Source organism: Ailuropoda melanoleuca, chromosome 12 (assembly GCF_002007445.2).
Source record: "Ailuropoda melanoleuca isolate Jingjing chromosome 12, ASM200744v2, whole genome shotgun sequence".
Taxonomy (NCBI): domain Eukaryota; kingdom Metazoa; phylum Chordata; class Mammalia; order Carnivora; family Ursidae; genus Ailuropoda; species Ailuropoda melanoleuca.
The window spans coordinates 19,306,252-19,329,131 of record NC_048229.1 but is presented as its reverse complement, the minus strand read 5'-3'; the positions used below and the strand labels follow the sequence as shown (position 1 = coordinate 19,329,131).

Below are 22,880 nucleotides of genomic sequence, written 5' to 3'. Positions count from 1 at the left end.
TGGTTTCCTCACCTTACAATTCTCTGTAAGGACCTCCTGAAGCTGCTGCCAGGATTACAGGAGAAATAGCCCACAAAGCATTCGGCCAGAGCGGGGCTCACAGAGAGAGCTCCACATTCTTTGGCTATTATTAACGTGGCAAGAGGCCTGTACTTCAAGGACAAATGATTGTATTCCACCTGATAACCAACCCAGATATAAATTATGCCAATTATATGCTTCAAGGATTCCACTCCTAAGAATTTATTCAGAGGAAATAATCGGGTGATCGTCCCAAGGTGTGCAGCTCAGGGTCATTGTCGCGGTCTTATTTGTACAAACTAAAATCTTGGGAACTCCTTGAATGCCCAATGCATAAAGGAACATTCTTCTGATCTGATTATGCTGGCGGCTGAATCTCCCCAGGGCCCTTCTGTTCTGATACCTTCTATGACTCCTGACAGCCCACAGGATCCAATCTGAACACCTCAGCCTGGCATTCGGAGCTTTGAGGCTTTGGCAGCCTCATCTCTCACCATGACACACCCCTGCACTTGCATTCCTGCCTCCACTGACGCCTCACCATTCCCTGGATGTACCCTGCGCATTAGCCTCTGCACCTCTGTTCAGGCCATGCCACCGGCCAGGAGTGCCCTCTCCTCACCATCTTCCTCTGTTGCCAGCCCTCAGTGTCCAGCTCGGATGGTATCTGCCCCATGAATGCTTCTCGACTTTTCCTCCCAGACAGGATCATCTTGCCGTACGGCACCCTCCGTCATCACGCTCCCCCCTCCCCTTGGACAAGAGTTATGAAAGACACCCACAGAAAACCTGGATGGAGCGCTTGCTGTATGCCAGGCACTGCACTAAACCTTGTGTTACATAACCTTTGTAGGAGCCAATGCAATCAGCGCCATCACCATCCTACCGCTGAGAAAAGGAAGCTCACTGTGCTTTAAGCCTTCCATCAGCATTAACTCTTAACTACCCTTATTAAATCCTCATGAGTAAGGAGGACTTTGGTGTCCTTTCTAAAATCAAGAGGCATGGCAGGCAGGTGGGGGAGTGTGGAAGTATTTGGCCTGTGCCCAGCTCAGCCATGTGGGCTCCAGGTGAAGCAGTTCCTTCCCCAGCCTCCTCTGGGCCCATTTAAGGAAACTTGTGTGCCCCCCCCCGTCCCCCGCCATGTTTCTTTTCATTATGGCCGCCCCCAGGGGGCTCCTGCGGGTTGCTCTGGTCTTGCTGCAGCTTGGTAAGGTCTGGGCAGTGAGGGTCCCTTAGGAGCTGGAGTGCTGTGTGGGTGGTCTTCCCCCTGCCCTCCCTGAGCTGAGCCTCCCCCCTGCCAGCAGTGCACCTGGTAAGCCTCCTTGAGGATAACTCGTCCGGAGATATCTGGCCTGGGCAGCAGCGGGAGCCAGACTTGGCATTCTGGGGATACCCGGAGGAGGGAACTTCTTTCCTAACGGCCTGTGAGTTGCTGTCCTGGTTGCCTTTCAACGCTTGGCCTCACCTCCCAAAGCCTCCAGCCCTGGAGTCCCTTGTTTCTTCCCCCACTGAAAGCTGAGGCTACCAGAAACCTGGGTCACCCGTTCCTCTTCCCTGACCTTCACCCTGCTTTTGGGGAGCCTTCAGCCTTGTCCTAGGCTGAGCAGGATCCTCCTGGACTTGAGGACAGTCCTGCTTCTTGTAGCTTGGGCTCCCCAGCCAGGCCAAACTTGGGGGCAGGGTCCCGCCCTAACTCTGCACCCCCGGCATCTAGGGCAGAGTCTGACATGCAGTAAATACCTAGCAAACACTAAACAAAGGCCTTAAATTCTTATCTTAAACACACACACACACACACAAAACCCTAAATCTCCTTTCTTGTCTTTGTTCTGCTCAAGACCCTCTGGGTCGAGATGATCCCTCCAGAGACAGTGTGGCAAGGTGGTCAGAAGCCCAAATGGTAAAAAGAATTCACTGGGGGCCGTGCAGGCGTGAGTGTGCTTTTAAGCCCTTGCTCACGCAGATGAAAAGACGTTTCTGGTAGGGAGAGGGTAAAGGTAAACTCAGCTTGCATTTTAATGCCACTTGATATTCTCTGAGTCTTGCCACATAAAAACAACAACCTTTCAATATTTCCAGAAGAGCCCTTGCTTGGGAGTTTGAATCTGAGTTCTGCAGCTGATAGCTGCATGTAAGCGCCATGGGCAGATGGTAGCAGGACTTCCTGCCTCGGTTTCCACATCTGTAGAACAGAGGTGGTGGTGCAGTTCGCAGAGCATGTGTGAAACTCCCCCTAATGGCAGCTACGATGACGCTCAGCGCTGGTCAAGCTTCTTTCACAGCTTCTCCGTGGTCTTCCCACCCCCATTACCTCCGCCAGGGGGTCCTGCCCAGGGCTTGCCCTTCATTCTGGCTGTGGGGACCCACCAGACCCCCTTGACCTATGGTGCCCCTTCCTTGCAGTCACCCAGCCTCAGCTGCTCCTCGGGCAGGAGGTGAACAGTTTTGCTGCAGCCAGCCGGCCACGGACCCCGCAGAGCCCTCCAAAGGACCCCCATGCCCCAGGAACCCTCACCCCATACCCCACAGCCCCTGCAGGTGACCCTCCAGGTACTGTGCAGTGAGTCTCAGGCTGGTGTATGTAGCTGTGGAGGGGGTGGAGTGTGGACTCCCGAGGATTGCCTAAGAAGGGCAGAGTGTGGGCCCCCTGTACCATCCTGTGTCGGGCCTCAGTCTTCTGCCCTTGGTGGGACAGGTGTGCACCCACTTGGTAGATGAGACCAGGGTAGGAGAACTGAAGTTCAGCCATTTCTCTGAGCCTCCATCATTCCACCTGTAAAATGGGTACAGCAAACACTTCTAGGACCATTGAGGAATAAATAGAATTATGGTTGCGACCTAACAGGCATGAAGTAGATGCTTATTAGGAGGTGACCATGACTGCTTGCTAGGAATAACCTTCTTCCCTCTCTTGCCTCACATGGCTTGCCCCCTCCCTATGTAGAAGGCTCACGGAGGACTCTTGAAGCCCGCATCCAGCCAGGGTCAAACTGGGCCGTGAAACTCTATGTGGAAGAGTGTGTGGGCACAGATGGAGCATACCGGTAAAGGGCCAGGTGGGGCCTATCCTCCCAGAGGATATACACCCTCGTCTTCAACCAAGGGTCTATGAGGCTGCAGGGGGAGCGAGAGGGAGGGCAGGGGGCTTGTCCCTACCTTGAGGTCTTGCTTAGCTGGACCATTGGTGTGGTCACGTAGAGAGGTCTGTCTTGTTGCACTTGCTCGTTGGTGACCAGCCTTTTTTAGTGTCTGGTTTGAACTTATCTGGGTCTGAACGTGTCCACCTGGGCTGTGACTTTGACAAAGGTTGGGCTGTCCTTCCCAGCCAGGGTGCAAGCTGTTGAGCGGCTATAGCAGCCTTAGAGTCTTGTCAGTCGGGGCTGATTTTCTAACATCTGCTCTTTGCTCAGGCTAAGCACAGCCATCTCTAAACTCTAGTAATGGGTGAACATTCTTTAATGTGGCTTTAAGGGTCAAGAAGGTCCCAGAGTATGAGCCTCTGCATGGCTTCCCTGGAAACTTGTTCTTGCCAGTCTCTGAGTTGAAGGTCCCTCTGGCCCCCTTGGCTGTCCCCACATGTCTCTCAATTGGCCCAAGTTCTGGCCCTTGGTCCCACCAGGATGAGACCCTACAGTTCGGTGTGGAGGCCTTCATGCTCAACAATGATGAGGAAGAGAGCGAGGTGAGGGCCATTCCTCAGGCCCAGCCGGAGGTCTGGGGACTCTCTTCCTGTTACTCTGCTTCCCTTCCCAGGGTTATTTTGGGCAGAGCTGGGGGTCAGCCCAGAAAGGGGTGCTGGATCTCCCGATAGGGTCTTCAAATTTAGCAAATAAAACCACAGGATTTCCAGTGAAGCTTGAATTTCAAATAAAAAATGAAGTTTTTAGTATAAATAGGTCTCACATATTGCCCAAGACCCATTTATACTAATTCTAAGAGATTTAACTGGGCACCCTGTATTTTATCTGGCAACCCTAACCCCTGAGAATGGCAATGGGATAGGGATCCAGAGTTGGAATGGTACCCACAGCCCTGCTTTTGGCTGGAGTTCTGCTCATAAGGCAAGGCCCACAGGGTCTCACATTTCCACACGTGAGGTCAAGTCTGGGAACACACCTGGCACAAGGATTGCATGTTGCAGGTGGGGGTTGGGAAGGCCCACTCACCCCAGAGAAATCTTGAGAGATGTGATTATGGGTGAGGGAACCTGTGCACCATGGCTTCTGTCCCTCTGGATGCTGAAAGCCTGGGGTTACCTGGAGCTTCCGCCCTTTGTAAGGATCTTCCTGAGACAGTCATCACGGGGCATAGAGATGTACAGGAGATGATTGTTACCGCGTGGTGGATGTCCCAAGATGGCCCTGGAATTTCCTAAGTGTATGTCTATTTATAAAGGGCCATGTTCCACACTTGACTCTTCGCTGTTTTCCTTTTAAGAGCTCTTCTCAGTGTTACTTAATTCATGTATAGAGCAGAGTCACCAATCTTTGGGCATATGCTAAGTTAGTATTTTATAAAATAGGAATCTGTGTGCCATTGTAAACTCATGTCCATCTCTCACTCTTAATATTAAGCACGTTTCTCCGCATAGAAGGACATGTTTTTGTATTCTCCTATGACAGTTAACGGCTACAGATACAGGGCGCCTGGGTGGCTCGGTCAGTTCAATGGCTGCCTTTGGCTCAGGTCATGATCCCAGGGTCTTGGGATCGAGCCCCGCATCTGGCTCCCTGCTTAGCGGGGAGTCAGCCTACTTCTCCCTCTCCTGCTCCCCCTGCTTGTTCTCTCTCTATATCCCTCTCTCTGTCAAATAAATAAAACCTTAAAAAAAAAAGTTAACAGCTACATAGAACCCACAGTCAGGCCAAGTTGTAAGTTAAGCAGGGCCCTATTGTAGTATCCGAGGACCCCAGTCTGTTCTTGTTCCAAACCAGAGCTGCAGTGAGGAAATACTCACGGATAAGGGAAAATCAGAAGGATTTTCTTTCCTTCCAAGGGTCTGCAATAGATGGGGGGCTCACAGGCTGGCCCAGCTTCCTGCCTGCAGTGCCCAGCTGGTGGGGGATACATGACGTGTCCTGGAAGCTGGGCAGTGGGGAGATATGGAAGGCCCCACCTGGCCCTATACCCGAATGCTCCATCTGCACCATGGGAAATCCTTACCCTGGAAATGTAGGTGGCCTCTCCCTGGTATAGGTAAACCAGGCAGAGGAGGGTCCAGAGAGGTCAAGGGATGGCCTGGTGTCACCCAGCTAATAGGGTCATGCTGGAATTGGGTTTCAGGGCGGGTCTCTCCCCCAGGCAGACTGTCATCCCCCACCCTCCTGACTGAGCAGGTCTTTCTGTCTGGACAATTGGCAGCTGGCAGCTGGCGGATAAGTGGGAGACCTCTGTATGTGACAGCTGGGACTTCGGCTGTTCCCATCCACAAAGAGGCCGGCGCCATGGTAAGCCAGAGTAGGACCAGGTTAGAGGGGCTCCTGGGGGGCCCACGGCTTATGTGGCCAATGGATGTCACTGAATCTGCCATGGGCGCAGCCCCTGGGGTGGGAGGGTAGACAAAGTGGTGAGTCAGGGGGCAGGGGCCAGGGAGAAATTGTGGCTGTGGGCCCTCAGGTAACCTGCAACTGCTTCTTCTGTCACCTGGTGTTTGAGGAGGCAGCTTGCTCCGCTTGGTGCCAGGACCTCTGACGGGTATACTAACAACTTATTCCCCTGCCCTCCTTCACCAAGCAAATACAATAAACAGAGATAACCATCCAGGACAACTTCGATACTTCAAAAAGATCTATCCTACAATGCAAACCATTGTTAATGAACATCTTAGTGTAGCCGTATCCAGGCAGCTTTTGTCGTATATACACATGAATGTAATGGTCCAGTTTTTATAGTATGCTATGACCTTATGGAATGCTCTCCAGACAGCTCTGTAGGCCAGATACCTCTTTGACATTGATGATGCCTTATGCATGGGATGGAGGTATTAGAATTGAATCCGTACCTTGGGGTCGGATATTTGAGTTGTTCAGTTATTTTCTCTTAAACCCTGTTACGTGACACCTCACTGCCCCCTGCCCCACTTAGTAGTTGAACACACACCTGCTTGGAGTTAGCTGGTTCTGGGTCTCTCCCGGGGGCTGGGAGGGGAGGAAGATGCCAGCGCTAACGAACAGCTTTCCTTCCCCAGAGTTCCCAGGTGAAGGGAACACCCATATGGTGGTTGTGGGGCCACTGAGGTCAAGAAGTTGCCGACGTCATGGTTTAAAGATAGGTGCAGGGCTGGGAGGCAGCCTAGACCCAAAGAGGTCTTGTCCCCCCCACCCCCACCATCCAGGTTCATGGACACTTGCCCTTGGTCCTGACCTCACTGCCCTGTCCATCCCCAGCCATGCCCTGCTTCCCCACATGTTCCTGGCTTTTCTTTCCCTACTCTCAAGAACTCTGGGCTCAAGGTCTGCTCCAGCTGTCCTGCGTGGCCTGTCCCGCACCTCTTGGCAGTCCTCAGCCACTCCCCGGCTTCCTCCTTCCCAGCCTCTTGCAAGATGCTGAAGGACTTGGTGGTGATGGTGCTGGGCTTCAGCGGGGTCACTCTGCTGCTGATCGGGGTCCTGCCGACCCTGAAGAAGGTGGACAAGGCCTTCCAGCTGCATTGTCCCCTTGGCTTCCTAGGGGAACCCTGGCTGATCAGGACACCCAGGAGATGGAGCCAGTGGCTGAGGCGATGGAGAAACCCTCTTCTAAAGAGGAGATTGATACGATGTTCCCAGTCTACCATCAAGGAAAGCTGGGAGGCAGCAGGCCCTTCGGAAGGCAACTAACCCACCCTTTTACTTATGCACAATGAAGTTTTCAATTTCTCTAGTGCTCTGGTCTTGCCTTAACTCTCTCTGGCACTCGTGTGTGTTGGGGGACAAATATGACCTCCTAACTGCATGATGTGAACTGGGTGCTCTTCACTTCTCTCTCATGCAGCCTTCTGCCTCCTGGGGTGCAGGGTTTCCAAAGCCCTGCTGGAACATGCACGCCACTGCAGTAGTGGCTTCCTGGGGAAGGTGCCTGTTTAGCACCAGTTGACTTGTTCTCTGCCCATGGGTTGCCCTGGCCTGGGGTCTGCATGGTAAGTGGCCCAGACTGCCAAATTTGATCCGTCTTATGGGAAACAGCCTGCAGCCATCAAGGGCAGCCAAGACCTTTCCTTCCTGGTCACTTCTAGGCTGTTGGAACAGAAATGTAATTGCCCTTCACATACGGTAGGGAGCATGTGGGCCTTGGTCCTCCTGCCCCTACACTGCTTGCTGACCACTGCTGGATCCGGGTGCCCATCAGCCATGGTTGCAAAGTTGTGCCTTTTCCCCTCCCCCCTTCCCTCCTCCTGGACATTCAGAACTGGAACTACGTGGCTCCTGAGTGAGGCTGGGAGCTGGGGACAGCTATTTCCCACTGATGGTGGAAACAGGGCGGGAGCCAGTTGGCCATGGCTGGGCGTCAGCAGATGCTGAGGGACACTTTCCGGTTCTTGGCTTCAGCCCTGGCCTTGGCTCCTGGTGCTGCCCCGCCTCCTGGTAGCAAGCACCGTTCTGTGCAGAGTGAGGTCTCTGAGCAGCAGCAGAGGAGGCCGGGCAAATGAGGGCATCCTGTGGTGCTGCATGGGCGCAAAGGGTCCACCTCCTCATCGTCCCTTTGACCCTGCCGCAATGTGACAGCATCTCCCTCAGGAGCAAGGGTAAGGCTGCCCTGTGCCTCCACACTGCACCATCAACTCCGAGCCAGCCACTCCCAGGACCCCCCGTGACCTGCACTGCTGGTGCTACCCCAGTCTTCCAAGAGAATGAGCCCATCCCCCTCTTCCCTTTCTCTCCCGCTTCCCCCTCCCCTCCCTCTTTCCCTCACTTGTAGGGTGGCCACATAAAATACAGGATGCCCCACTAAGTTTTAATTTCAGATAAACAATCAATTTTAAGTATGTTCCAAATATTGCATTTCCCCCCATATACCTTACAACCCTCTCATCCTCTCCTCCCCGCCCCCCGCCTCTGAGAGTCGACAGTCTGTCTTATTCTGGCAAGTAGCTATGGTAATGAGAATTTGGTGGGAGTGAGCAGGTGGGGGAGGGTGGCCTGAACTTCAGTGCTATTTCTGCCATCCATAGGCCAAAGGAAACCAGGCCAGTGCCTTTCGGGAGCTTGGTTTCCTGTCTATAAAATGGAGATAAAATCCTGCACCCGTAAGTGCAGATGGACAGAGCTAACCACTGCTGAACATTTGCTTGATTGGTTTCAGAGTCAGGCCTCCCACTCCGGCTCACACCAGCAGCCTGGTCTTGGACAGCTCATTCCCAAGGACCAGCCGGCTCTTTGGCTCCAACCTTCTCTGTGTAATTTGGTACCTCCTGGCAAGAGGTCCTGGGTCTCAAGCCAGTATCTCCATGCCCCTGACTTGGAGCAGAAATGTCCTGGAGACCCAACTTCTCCCTCAGTCACCCAAAGCCATGGTTGCTGTCAGGGGGTCATGCTTCTCAGAGGCCATGTGAACAGTAGACAGGGTGCTAGGCTTAGAAGCAAAGCCCTAGTCCATTTTGCTGTGAGTTTCCTTCGACAAACATCATGTCATCGAGCACTGGAGGTCTCTATTGCCCCAGCTGCCCAATGGGCATAACACATATACTTTGCCCACAAACTGAGATTGGAGAGGGTGACACCCAAGACACTTCTACTGGAAGATCTAGGACAAACAAGTCATTCCTTCTCTCCTTCTTTATGAAAGTAGGATCTGAGGAATTGGTATTATGGACCATTAAAAGCAATGTCTTTGGAGTAAAGAAAAAACAAACCCTATGTCTTGAATCTGCCACTTAAGAGCTATATGATGTTGGGGGTGACTTCACCTCTCTGAGCCTTAGTTTTCTTATCCACTAGATGGCCATGATTAGTGGCCCCAGGGGAAGGTTTGAGAGTGAAATGAACAAAACTTGTAAAGCATATGGCACCATGTGTGGTATGCAAGAAAGCACTCACCAGATGATAGCTGAGACTTTAAAATTATTATTACCAGGCAGCAGCCAGAGCCAGATAGGACCTCCTTTGCTTTCAGTAGTTTCTTTAATTGCTTAAAATATAAGCTGTGAGTTCCAAGGGAAACGGGTAAAAGAGGGAGTGATGGGTTGGGAAAGCTGTGTGCCCTGAGTCAGACAGAGCCTTATGTAGGCACCTCCTACCTAACCGAGGGGGCAGTTACTCCCAGAAACCTGGGGGCTGGATCACCTGGGTCTCCAAGAGTCTACCCCTTCCACAGCCCGGTCTCTGTCCAAGGTGCTGAATTCTACTGTGGGTAATCTCCTTCTTGTTCGGCACACCTGTGAATTACCTGCTCACTACTTTCATTCAACTTCACAAGTATATATTGAGCATCTACTGTACAAGGAGTAGAAGTAAAAAGAATTTAGATATATCTGTAACCCAAGTGGCTCATAGCTCATAGGGAAGAAATTCGAAGACGTGCAAATGCCTTAGGAGAAGTGTGGACAAAGGCTAAGGATTCATTTTCTGATTTCTTGGATTTCAATGACATCACCTCTTGCTTTCACCTTGTTTCTTCCTCTTATGCAATCTTGGCATCCTCCCAAACTGTAGCTCTCATACCGTTCCTGATCTGATCACAGCACATAAGTCTTCCCCAAGGCAGCTCTTTCTATACTCACTAATCTCACAGAGTCAAGAGGACTAATGATCAATTTCTGAGGGAAGGGAGAGTGGTAGGATACAGATAGAGAAAGGAGAGGATCAAGGGTCTCAGAGAAGTGAGGGAGCTGACTAGACAGGGGTGAGTTCCTTGTCATACTTTTGCATGCCCTCGTCTGGGAGCAGCACCTCCACAGTAAAGCTGACCTTCTTGGCGTGGACAAAGCTATAAGTGTTGTCAAAGCGCAGGACATCTGGGGGAATAGATGGACAGATGGGTAGTTAGGCCTGGCTTCACACTCCCTGTGTCCCTACCCCAGCTAGAGGTGGGAGGACAGGCTGTGTTTCTTACCTGCTATGTTTGCTAAGCTAGGCCAAGTTCCCCCACTCCTGTTCCCTTTCCCATGGGAACTGTCACCCTTAAGCCACGTCTGTAACAGACACTGACCTCCTCTTGGCTCATGCCCAGCTGGCTTTAGTTGCACCAACTGGCAATGAGAACAATGGCCAGTGCATCCCATTATCTCCATACCTGGACACTTACCTGATAGGGGTCGGGGGCGGTTGGGAATGTCAAAGGCCTCCCAGCCCCTTGGATAAAGTGAGGTGCTAGGTGAGGCCAGTGCGTACCCTCTCCTTCCTCACAACCGCCCAAGAACCAGAGGTTGTAACCTCTGCTTCACAGGTGAACAAGCCAAGGGTCCAGATTGGTAAGACTTTGCCCAGAGTTATGCAGCTACTATGAGGCTGAGGTGGGATCTTGGCATCACATTCAGCTGTGTGGCTCTGGACAAGCTGATTTACTTCTCAGACCCCCAGTTTCTTCCTGGGAAATGTTGCACCTGCCTTATTGTCCCTTGCCTGTGTCCTGTGGCCCAAGTGCTCTCAGCCTCTTCAAGGCCTGTATGTCGCTTGCACTTGGTGTGTAATAAATGCTTGAGAGTGTAGCCTGAATGACCAACTGTGTGGATGAATGGCACTAACCTAGGCTGTATGTTCCTGCGGTGGGGGGAGTTACTACCCCTCTGTTTCCTTCTCTAAACCATGGGACAGGTGGTTCCAGGCTTCCACAGCTGAGGCTCAGCCAGGGTAGACTTACAGACACCAGCTTCTGAGCAGGTGAGGCTCCCATCCTCAGGCACCATGTGGGCATTGTAACGCTGGCTGGGGAGTACTTCTGTCATTTCCCCGGCTCTCTGCCGCTCCCCCATCTTGGTCTTCAGGAAAACCCCAAAGCCAATGTCTGCACCATCAGAGGAGAACTGCCACCTGGTGGGCGGGAGGGGGACAAGTTGCTGCTCAGTCTGATGGGACCGTGAGGGTGTAAGACCAGCCAAAGATGGATTGGTGTCCTGGCCCTTACCTGAGGACACAGCCTGGGAACAGAATTTCATATTCCACCTGGTGTGAGGAGCCACGATTGATCTGCACTGAGTGCTCATACTGAGTCTTCACTTGGTCCCGCACGTACATTGACTTGGGGATCTCCCCACCATAGTTGATCTGCAGACACAGGACAGAATGGGCAGCTTCCCTCTTTTGACCATTGCGTTCCTTGTGCTATTTCATGCTGTTTCTCCTGCCTGAGATGCTTTCACTGTATTCTGGAAGTATCCTGCTCACCCTGTCCTCTCCCTATCCCCCACCCCCAGAAAGTCTTCCCTGACCCTCCAGGGTCAAGGCCTTCTCTGGAAACTTCCCCTTCCAACTCATCCCACAGAGTCAAATTTTCCTTATTTCTTGTTTGACTGCACAGCTGCTGAGAGCCCAGTGATAAGAGTGGGACTGTCTAGTTCAATACCTGGCTCACAGGGGTCTCTCCATAGACATTTGTGGAATGAATGAGTGGGTGAGAAAGGAACTCAGCTCTCCTCCTCTCCTCTCCCCTCCCCTGTCTAGGGCCCTTTGTACCTTAGTTAAACATTTAGGGTTCCCATCTGGGTCAGTCAGAGTCCCTCCAAACTGAGCGGGCAGTTCCTCAGGACTGATGAGTTTCAGCAAACCTTCCTTCCAGTTGCCTGTGGGCAGAAGGGTTAAAAGGTTGTTATCAGCATGGTGGGGACTTGTCAACCCCCCTTCCCACCAGGGGGGCCTGAGCTTGGGGAAAACCCACAGGGACTAGGCTACCAGAGCCAATTCCCCAGCCTCCCAGGCCTCAGGCTGCAGGAAGTGTCTTTCATCATTGCATTGCTATGGAAAAATGTTTCCTTTGAGCTGATGGGTTTGCACATTTTTTGAGGGTCTTCTAGTCCTGAGTAGTGAAGGTAAGAATCATCTAATTGTCTCAAGGACACTTTAAAGCCTTTGAGGTCAAGGACTTTGTTAGGGGCCATACAGCATGTAAGTGGCATACTCAAGACAGACCTCTTGGTGGGGGATGGGCCTTTGAATGGACCATCCCCTTCTGTGCTGCTTAATCACTAAAGCCATAATGCTCATTACTGTTCTTCATGCCCTTTGCAAAGCTGTAAGTATTCTGGGTCTTATGACCAATCCAAACTATCTCCCCTGCCCACCCCCAGCCCCACTGTGGCCATGGGATATTCCTTGCTACCAGTGGGATAAAAGCAAAGACCACAATGCCTGGCATACCAGGGCCAAATGCACAGGGCCCTGTGTGCCACCAAATAGGACAGAGCCCTGGACTTGGACCTGAACTGTGCCATTACCCACACTGCTCCGGGATTTGGGGGGGCTACCTTGTGATCCACCTAGCTCTCTATCCCAGTGGAACGGGGCAGAGGCAGAGACTCAAACATCACAAAGAGAAAGAAAGCAAGGATTTGTAAGATTCTACCCGCCCAGATCCTCAGATCTCCTGATTTGATGATCTGACCATTCTGCTTGCAAGAAGTTGTCTCCAAGTTCAAGGTCATTGGCTTGAGTTTAAGAACTATTTCTCTTCTTTCTTCCCTTTTCCTTACCATTTTTAAAAACAATGATTTTTCTACTTATAAAAGTAATACATGTTATTATAAAACCTTAGAAAACAGAAAAAATACAAAAAATAAAATTAAAAAACCACTTAATTTCTTGCCATCCACAAATCAACATTTTGTTGCAATTTCTTCTAGCAATATATTTTTGTTTTTACAAAGAAGATGGTAATATCCACACCACTTTATAATCTGCTTTTTAAAAACTTAATAACATTTCCCTTGGCATCAAATCATTTTTCATGCTTTTCCAATAATTCATCAAATGGATGCATTATTATTTACTTATCCAGTCCCTTCTTGTTGACCCTTCCTTCTCTGAATCACATCTTCTCTTCCTGCTGTTCTTCCTCATCCTCCTTAGCCCAAGTTGCCTTTAGAAGCACTGAGGTGATGAGTATTGAAAGGAAAATGAGGCCTATAGCCCAGAGGTTGACTATCAACCAAACTGAAACTGATACAAGGAGGAAGCTGTGAGGCCTCAGTCACCAATGACATGGAATGAGGCAGAGATAACTGGATAGATTCTGTAGTGTAAAACACATTTCACCTCACTTTTGGGGAGGAATTTCTGACTCTAGGTAACACAAAGCTCAGGGGATAGAGCTAGAATTACTTACTTCCCAATACTACAATTTTTCTGCGAGTGTCTTCACTCAGGAAGGGCTTCATGAGGTTGTAGCCCACAGGGAACAGTTTGGTGGCTGGAGAGATACAAACAAAGATAATGGAGAAGAAAATTATTCCATTGGGACACTCTCTTCATAATATTCATAGCCAATAATATGGAGGAGTCATGAATTGGAAAATGTCCTGCACCCACCAAACCATCCCCACAACTGGTCAACCAGCCAACAAGCAGCCAACTAACCAGCCACCCCGTCAATCATCCAATCTATCAACCAACCAACAAAATGGCCAATCAATTTACCCTCTAATCAGCCCACCAATCAGACTACCAACCAGTCAGCCAACCTACCAAATAATCATACAACCAACTAAAAAATCAGCCAACCAGAAAACCCATCAGCCTATTAAGCAACCAGCTAACCACACAGTCAACTGCCTTCTGCAGCCAGCCAACCATCCGAGATTCAGCCAAATGACAAATCAGCCAGCCAACTAACCAATCTGCCAACTGGCTCCTCACTTAGCACCCAACCAAAATGCCAGCTGGTCATTCAATCAGTCAACCAAGCTAACAACTATCCATTAAATCAACCAACCAACTAATTAACTGACCAACTAACTATCCAACCAACCACCATTCATCTAGACAGTCAACCAACTGGCCAGTAAACTAGACAACCAACTATCCAAATAATCAACCAACCAACCAATTAACCAGCCAACCATCAAACATCCATCCATCCTTCTATCCATCAACCCACTCAACACAAATACCTACTAAGCGTCCACATGGTTCCAGGCCTGTGAAGGATACAACAGAAGTGGAAAATCAGAGACCCTGCCTTCAAGGAGCAGACAACTCAGGAAAAAACCAGGATGAACACACACAAGACAACAAGAGACCTCCAGAAGGCAGCAGACAGGAAAGGCCAGATTTGGCTGCTCCAGCTGTCAGTGCCACAGGCAGTTTGGGAATGGAGAGATCAACATGGGTGGGAGAAATGAGAGAGGATTCCTGGAAGAGCTAGTATTGGAACTACCTCTTCTTGCAGTAAGGCCAACCATAGAAATTACTATTGATGAAACATTTACTTTGTTTCAGGCACTCTGAGGGATTTGCATGCAGTCAAGCAACCAACCTGCCTCACTATTACCCTGGGAAGAAGGCACTTTTATTGTTCCCAGGGTACAAACAAGGAAACAGAGGCACAAAAAAGTGAAGTCATTTGTCACACACCTTTCACAATGAGCATGAACTTCAGGGTCTCCGGGTAATTCTCTTCTAGGAGGCCAAAGAACTGTGGAACCAAGAAAGATCCCATCAGAGCCCACATCTCATCTCCAACCCCCATCGCCTTTGCAATCTCCCCTCTGGAGTGTCCAAAGGGCTAAGGAGGGATTCCTTTATTTCCATCACCTCCACTGGCCTCTGGAGGAGAGTTTCTCACTTCAGACTATTACAACCACACTCTAATAATAATCATTTTCAGAGTAAATCTTAAAGTAATAGTAGTATAGCAATAATAATGACCATTGTTTATTAAATGTTCATAATTTGTCAAGCACTGTGTACATACTTTATATATCAACCCACTGGAATATCCCAACATCCCTTTGAGATGCAGAATATCAGTATTCCCATTTTGTAGGGGAGGAAACTGAAGCATGGGGGCATGAAGTGACTTGCTGGAGTCACAGAGCTAGGGATGACAGAGCTGGGAAGGTTTGGCAGAAGGTAGCCTCTACGGTCTCAGTGCAGTGTTGCCTCTGAGGCTTTTCTTTTGGGAAACACATTAAGGCCCTTTGGGTCCTGAGTTGCTGTGCCGGAGCCCAGGAAGTCCACCCCCTCTTACCAAATCCTGGCTCTTAGTGAGCAAAAAGATCACGGTAGACCACGCTCATCATTAAGGAAAGCAGGGATTACCCAGGAGGCCCTCTCCTCACCTCTTGGTACACTTCCACCAGAGGTTTCCAGAAGTGCTTCAGTCCCAGGCCCTCACAGTCAAATATCATCACAATGGTCTCAATCTTCTTCCCCAGCTGCAAGGACAAAAGCAAAGACCAGTCCCAAAGTTCAGGGTGCAGACTCAGAACTTAGGACATGGTGACCCTAGCATATGACCCCTCAATGATTCTCCCAGTCCCCTACTCTGTCCTCAGAGAAACAAGTGGACAAAACTGAATGCATTTACCCACACATGCACCTACCCATCCATCCACCTATCTATCCATCCATCCATCCATCCATTTGTCTATTCATCCATTAATTGGCCCACCCATCCATCAATTCACCCATCCATCCATTCATACTACAATTCAATCATCCATTCATCTCTCTGTTTGCCCATTGATATTTATTAAGCACATATTTTGTGCCAGACATGGCAAGTATAACATATAATACTCTTGTCCTCAAAGGATTCACAGTCTGCTTGGAGAGACTGACAAGCAAGCAGGTCACTATAAGTCTTGAGGTAAGTGCTGCAAATAAACTGCACCAGGAGCTGTGGAGACACACTTTAACCCAGACAAGGACCTCAGAGAAGGTGACCTCTAAGTTTGGGACCTGAACGATAGAAGGGAGAAAGCCAAGGGAAGTGTGGGAGGTAGCGGTGTGCTGGAGGGTAGAGTTATCCAAACAGAAGGAGCAGTAGGGGCAAAGACACAGAGGGATTAACAGTAACTAGTACGTTGAGAAACATGCATGAGGCTCTGTGTGCTGGGCCATACATTTGCATTATCTCATTTAATCTTTGCAACCGTTATTCATTATTATTCTTGTTCTGTAGGTAAGGAATAGGCTCAGAGAGGTGACATGACTCTCCAAAACCACACAGCTAGGACACAGCAGAGCTGCTGAGATAGTTTGACCCCAGAGTCCTCTGACTGTGATAGCAGAGAGCACAGAGTGTTCTTGGGACTATGTCTCCTGGCAGCCTCACCTGCACCCAGCTGCCCCCCCTCCCCCACCGCTCAGCCTGGGCCTTACCCGCTCTGTCTGCAGGTCACACTCATGCAGGATGCGCTCGCAGTCCCTCATCTTGGTCTTAAGCAGGTCCTGCTTGGTGACCGAGAAGAGCAGGCCCTTTGGGTCAAGCGGCCCAATGATGTCGTACCACACCGGGCAGCCGTCCCGGTCATAGCCACACAGGCCTCCAGGCATGTACTTCTGGATCACCTGGGCGTGAGAGACACACAGTACTTGGTATTAGGCACCTTGCCATTAGGCACCTTGGCATTATGAGACCCCCAGACTAGGCTGACCTGGCTGGTCCAAGCCTACCCACAGCATGGTACAAGCACTGTTCCTTCCTTGAAGGGTGGCACTATTGTCCAGGTGAGAAAACTAAGGGACCCTGAAGGGAGGGCCTTGCTTAGCATGAGTACATGGCAGAGCCAGGCCTCAGCTGGGCCTGGCTGAAGGCCTCTGGACTCCTTAATTCTGCCCCCCCAACATCTCCCACGTCCTTTCCATTGAGAGAAGTTGGGCTTAGTGATGGAAAACATGACTTCTGAGGGTCAACATACCTGGTTCAAATAGAGACACAACTGCTTCCTTGCTGTGCATCCTTGAACAAGTGACACTACCTCTCTGAGTCCCATGCCACTTCCTCTTCTGTAAAATGGTTTGGATAATCCCTCCCTTAGGAAAAGTCCCCAATATCATGTTGGCAAAGCACAGTGCCTGGCCCAGAGTTTATGCTCTACAAATGAATCTATGCCCATTGCTTTACTAAAGTGCCAGTGGTGGGACTATTCTCTCCAACAACTTGGTGGGCTAATTTTCTTTCCCACGCGGACAGGATGCTTTGAGTAAGGCCCTAGGGGTGAGGGCTCAGAGGCACAAGCTAACTGTGGTGGTAAAGAACCAGTTTCATGAATTCAAATCCCAGCTCAACGCTGGGGCTGTGGGACTTTGGGAAGCATGCTTAACCTTTGCTGGACCTCAGTGTCCTCATCTGTAAAATGGGGAAAATTGTGCCCACCTCGCTGAGTTGTGATGACTAAATGAGTTCAGGCAGGTAAAGTTTTAACTGAGACCAGGACCTCATAAGCACCCAGGAAATACTCATAATTATTAGAGGAGAGGTGCCTGTAGGCCTGTGGGCAGTTCCATAGGCCTCTCGGGCTTGCTGCCCTTTACTCATGCTCCCCAGTGACCCAGAGGCTGCTTGAATGCTATGTCTGTAAAAGACTGGGGTGTGTGGTGGGGGATGGGGTGTTGGCTCACCTCTGGGGGCTGCCAGTCAAGGATGTGGTCAATGTCCATGGACTTCCGGAACTCCATGTACTGAAAGGGAGAGGAGAGGTAAGGCCCTCTTGGGCTCCCAGGACCTCCAAAGAGGGAATAGAGATGGGGGTTTGAGGTGCGGATTGCCCCCCACAAAACCCTTCTCAAATTTCCAGGGGTGGACAGGTCTCACCTTGCGGAGCATGGCCTCTGATTTCTGCAGGTCAAAATTCCGAGCTGTGTAAAGATGGAAGGAAGGTGTGAGGCAGAAGAGAGGCTGCCTTGTAGTCACTTTGTCCTGGTCCTGGGCTGTGAGGAGCTATGCATGGCACTGGGAGCCTGCGTAGGACCTTACTTCCCTGCATCCTCCCCTCCCCTGGATCTGAACATGTGAAGCAAGGTGGTGTGATTGGATCCTGAGAACCAGGAGTTGTTCCGGAGCAGTTGGGACCAGGCCCCTTTCACTGCCCCTCACCCTGATCTCCCCCACCTCTGCCCTCACCTCGGAGCCAGCGCAGAAGGAAATAGTCATCAGGATTGGGCAGGGCGGGCAATACGTCCTGCACATTTTCTCGGAACTGGAAAGGGAGATGCTCGTTAAAGTGGCTTTGCACTGAACCTTGACCCCCAGACTCAATAACTGTTTTCATCACCCCTTCTCTTCCACATGCAGTCTGGCCCATGATGGTGGAAGGATGGGTGGATGGATGGATAGGATGAGAGATGGGTATATGGATAGATGGGCAGATGAATGGAAAGAAGGATACATCCTGAGTAAATTGATAGAAAGAAGAATGGATGGATGAATGTTTGGATGGATGAGTCAGTGAGTGGATGGAAAAAGAAGGAAGGAGAAACCAAAGGATGAAAGGAGGAAGAGATGGGTGAGTAGAGGAAGGACAGACTGGTGGGTTAATAGACAGAAGGGGGGGTGGATAGATGGATGGGTGGGTTGTGTGGGAGGGTGGATGAAAGAAAGGGTAAATGAGTGGGGGTGGGTGGGTAAGTGGATAGGAGGTGGGTAAGTGGATTGGAGTATGAGGGCATTCATAATTCCTTCTGTGTGTCAGCCTACTGAGGCTTCTGCCTTCTTTCATCCCATTTTCTACAAAAGCATGGTTAGTGATTACATATTCTCTTCCCCATCAGCTGTGGGGGTGACAACACACCCTGCTCTCTCTCACTCTAACAGACAGGTCATTTTTTAGGGTCCCGGGAAAGGAGGGGGAATAGAGTCAGAGGGTAGACCATTAGCATCCTTCAGTTCCCACCTAAAGGGCCAGGGAAGGATGGGGAGGAGGCAGTCGTTGGGTAAAGCTCTCTGGTTCTGGCTCTCACACGAGAAGTCAAATTTGATCTAAAACACACACTGTTATTGCTTGGATGCGGTACTTCTCCCTCAACCTCTGCCCTGGACAGAGCTGATATCACTGGCTGCTGTGGAACATGACCCTGGGTGAGGTGACAGTAAAGAGAAAATGTCAAAAACATGCTGAACCAACAGAGTGGGGCAGGGTTCCGGCCACCCCTCCCCCCTCTCTTCAGCCCTTTTCTTCTGGGGCTCCAGGGAAAGGGGCTCTCACCTTGGCTAGGGTCTCCGCCTGCTTGGGGCTCAGGTCTCCAACTCGGCCACTCATGGTGTCTGGGTGAGGCTGGAGGAGTGGGGGCCACTACAGGCAGACACCAAGCCTGATCTGTGGCCCTACCCAGCTGGGGCCTTTTGCCCCCACTCCTGGGTGTGGCTCCAGGCACCTCCTTCTTGGCCAACTGTTGGATCGCACGTTACATAATTGGGATTAAGTGAGGTCCCATGCTTGGCTCTGGGACAGGTCTGGGGGGCAGGCAGGCACAAGAAGGCATGCCAGAGGGCATGGGAGCCCAGGCTGAGTGCCTGTAAAACCCTCACCCCTGATTCCAGGCCTCCAGAAAAGAGGGGGATTTCAGGAGGAATGAGGATAACCCCTGTAGGCACTCTTTCTCTCCCATTATCAATCTCCCCATTTCCCTAATGAAGAGTCCCCACACCTAGGGTTCTGCAAAGTTCACCCCCTCCACCCAGCTCTGACTGGTAAGAGTCAGGGACTCTTCGTCAGTCTAGTGAACAGTTCATTCAGTTTGTTGAGGGGAAATTCACATCCTTTTGCACCAAGCGTCCATATTTAAGAAGAGACAGGCTGAGGCAGAGAAATGGAACTCAAATGTATCCTTGCTGAAGGTTTGTTTTTTCCACAGGGCTGACATTACTTTTCCTGGTGTCTTTCAAATCCTATCATGCGATGCTGGCCCTGCACCTTCAACATGGGGAAGGGACAAGCACCCCCACCCTGTTGCCTGCTTTCCCATCCCCGAGATCATGAGGACATGAGGTTCCTTTTGGGGGATCCCACATTCCCTGGGCCCTAAGGGAGAGGTGGGGCATATTGATGGTCTTGGGGGCAGTGAGGGTGTTTCTTGGGATTTTAAACACTGACTGATCAGTGAGGAGTGTCCACCAAGGTATGCAAGGTGATGAAGGAAGCACAGAAGATTCCCCTGTCCTTTAATTTCTGTCATGTTGCCTGATATTCCACCATTGGACCTGCCTGCAAGGCCTGGCCCTGCTCCCCATTCCCCTGTGAGACCTCCCTTTCAAGAGGACATCTCTGAGTGTCACTTGCCTCATTTATGGAATGACAGGGCAAGCAATGAAGCTATCAGTGCTTGCCCTGTCCTTATGCAGTTGGAGGGAAGATCTAAGGAGACATAGAGACTGTCAAGACCATCACATCTGAGGGATTATTCTTGTCCAGCTGTCAGAAGCTCCAAGAGAGCAGAGGCACACTGTCAATGACTGTCTATAAGGAAACCAGGAGCACATCTGCTTGAGAGCACAGCACATCCATGTGGCCACATCTTTGGGACTTGAGGGGGTCCACGTGGGCTGAATCGACCTCTGGGCTAGCTCAAGCCACTCTGCCCAGGGCTCTCCCACGTTCCCTGTCCGTAGGCATCCCCATCCCTGGGCTATCTTGGGACTTCTTTAGGCTAGCTGACGTTGATTAGCGCTGGGCACCTTCCTTGCCCCTGATAGGCTCTGGCCCACAAGGAGAAGGGGGGCATCTTTAGCCATCTCCCTCCGTCTGAAGCACCTGCTGGGCGCAGTCAGGAACAGTTAGGTAACTCCATACCTCAACCACGCCCCACTTCACATTCCAGCATCTTTCTGCAAAGCCCCTGGCTGCTGTTCACATCTACTTCCTGCCAGGCTGGGAGCAGGTGGAGATTGGGTTCCTCCACTGCCCTCTCATTAGCCCCTAATCCTGCCTATTTCCCACCAGTCTCCTTTCTCTCCCTCAACCCTTTCATGTGAGGCGCCCCGGTTATCTCTAGGGACATCGGAGGCTGGGCAGGGAGAGCCAGGAGGAGTGCCTGTTCTGCACACAGCGTCATCATTTATAGCGCCATCCAACCGAACTTTCCGCAAAGATGAAAATGTTTTGTATCTGGGCTGTCCCATTGAATATATTTGGTAGTCGCTAGTCACATAGGAAAATGGTTAATGAAACTGAGGAATTCAAGTGTGAATTGAATTAAATTCAATTTTGATTAATTTTGATTACTTTTATTTTAAATCACCCCATGTGGGTTGTGGCTACCATATTGGACACTGCAGGTTTATTACACGTATTAAGGCTTATTCCATGCCAAGCACCATCCTAAGTGCATTGCCTCATTTAAACCTCAGAACATCCATAGGGGTAGGGACCATTGTTAAGCCCATTTTACAGACAAGCAAACTGAGGTAGAGAGAAGTTAAGTAACAGCCAGAGTTAAGCCCATGCAATTAAGCACTCTGTTGTTGCACTGTTAGGTTATCCCACAGTCTCGGCTCCAGGAGCTTCTGTCCTAATCAGGGAGAGGACCCAGGCACAGAAGTCACCCCAATGGGATGCAGGTAGCATTTGAGACAGACTTTCAAGAAAAAAAGGACAGAGATTGGAGTAGAGGAAAGGGCATCCCCGGTGGAGGGAAAGTGCATGGGCAAAGTCTTGGAGGTGGGAAAGTGAAGAGCATGTGGAGGGGAATGCTGCAGTAAACCAGATGGATTAGGTCTCTGTCTGCACGGAGCTCATAGTCTCCCATTTGTGGAGCATTTCCTCTGCACTGATCGTATTACATCATTATCGGACCATCTGGAAACAGGTGGGGTATCCCCATTTTACAAAGAAATGGAAGATCGGAGAGAGTAAAAAAAAATTTCTGAGGTCACACAGCCAGGAACTGGGGAGCCAAGATTTGAACCCAAGCCTGTCTGATTCTGGAACCTGCACCAGAACCACACCCCAGCCCTGCCTTCCCTTGGAAGGCTTAACGTTGTGCCTGGAACATAGTAAGTGCTCAAAAAATGGTCTAAATCATCATCGTGTGTCCCAGGAAGCCTGGGTCCACACCCCTTGGGCTGTGGAGTGTCTTGAGGCCACCAGAATTAATTTCCCTCCTTTGAAACAAAGGCCCCAGCAAAAGAGAACCCCCAACCCCCACCCACACTGCACGCATGTCTTCTCCGACTAAATCCCCAGATTGTGTTTAGCTCTTAGTTTGCCAAACTCCCAGGGGACCATGGCAACAACCACAGAAGCAAACAACGGCAGGGGGGCAGACAGGGCCACCCACGCCACACCCTGGAACCCCTCCTTCTAGGTGGTTACTAGGAAATGTAAAAAGGCTGCCCCTCAGGCCCCTCAGGCCCCAGCGTGGTCACATTTCTGTCCACCCTCCCCTAGATGGGTCATGCCAGAACCAGTTGGGCCAGTACAGAGGGGGCCCAGGAGAAGTTTTTCTACAGGGTGAGCAGGGCGAGCGCTGCTGGGAAGAGGTGAATAGGGAGGGTTCAGAGGGCTGTAAGGTGAGGTGGGGATGGCTTGAAAATAGGAGCTGGAAGGGGATTTGGGGGTGCCCTACCAGAGTTGTAATGACGCTCTGGGTAGCACCCTGAGACAATCTACTTTCCATCTTTACTCTTGGGTAGTTTTGTCTCCTTAAATTAAAAAAATTGTAAGGGTTATAATTCACATACCATAAATTCACCATCCTTCAAGTGTGCAATTCAGTGATTTTTTTAGTATATTCACAAAGTTGTACAACTACCACCACTGTCTAATTATAGAACATTTTCATCACTCCCCAGAAAACCAACCCCTGTACCCATTAGCAGCCATTCCCCATTTCCTGCTCCCCTACTCCAGCCGCTGGCAGCTCCAAATCTACTTTCTATCTCTACAGATTTCCCTGTTCTGGATATTTCATATGAAAAGAATCATAGAGTCTTTGGCGACTGGCTTCTTTCACCTGGCGTAAGGTTTTTAAGGTTCATCCATGTTGCAGTGGCGTTGTCCCAGCAGT

General features: G+C 50.5%; 1 protein-coding gene across 1 annotated transcript; it reads right to left on the bottom strand.

Annotated features, from left to right (window-relative positions):
- Window positions 1-9,112: 9,112 nt before the first annotated feature.
- Window positions 9,113-19,197, bottom strand: LOC100481480 (SEC14-like protein 3). Its single transcript, XM_002915564.4, has 12 exons — window positions 19,082-19,197; window positions 18,001-18,076; window positions 17,692-17,735; window positions 17,499-17,558; window positions 16,257-16,445; window positions 15,212-15,307; window positions 14,505-14,565; window positions 13,258-13,341; window positions 11,613-11,719; window positions 11,065-11,204; window positions 10,801-10,970; window positions 9,113-9,955 (listed from the first exon to the last, which is right to left on the bottom strand). Exons 1-12 carry the CDS (start codon window positions 19,133-19,135, stop codon window positions 9,834-9,836), a joined length of 1,203 nt encoding a protein of 400 aa, XP_002915610.1. The 5' UTR covers window positions 19,136-19,197; the 3' UTR covers window positions 9,113-9,833.
- Window positions 19,198-22,880: the final 3,683 nt, after the last annotated feature.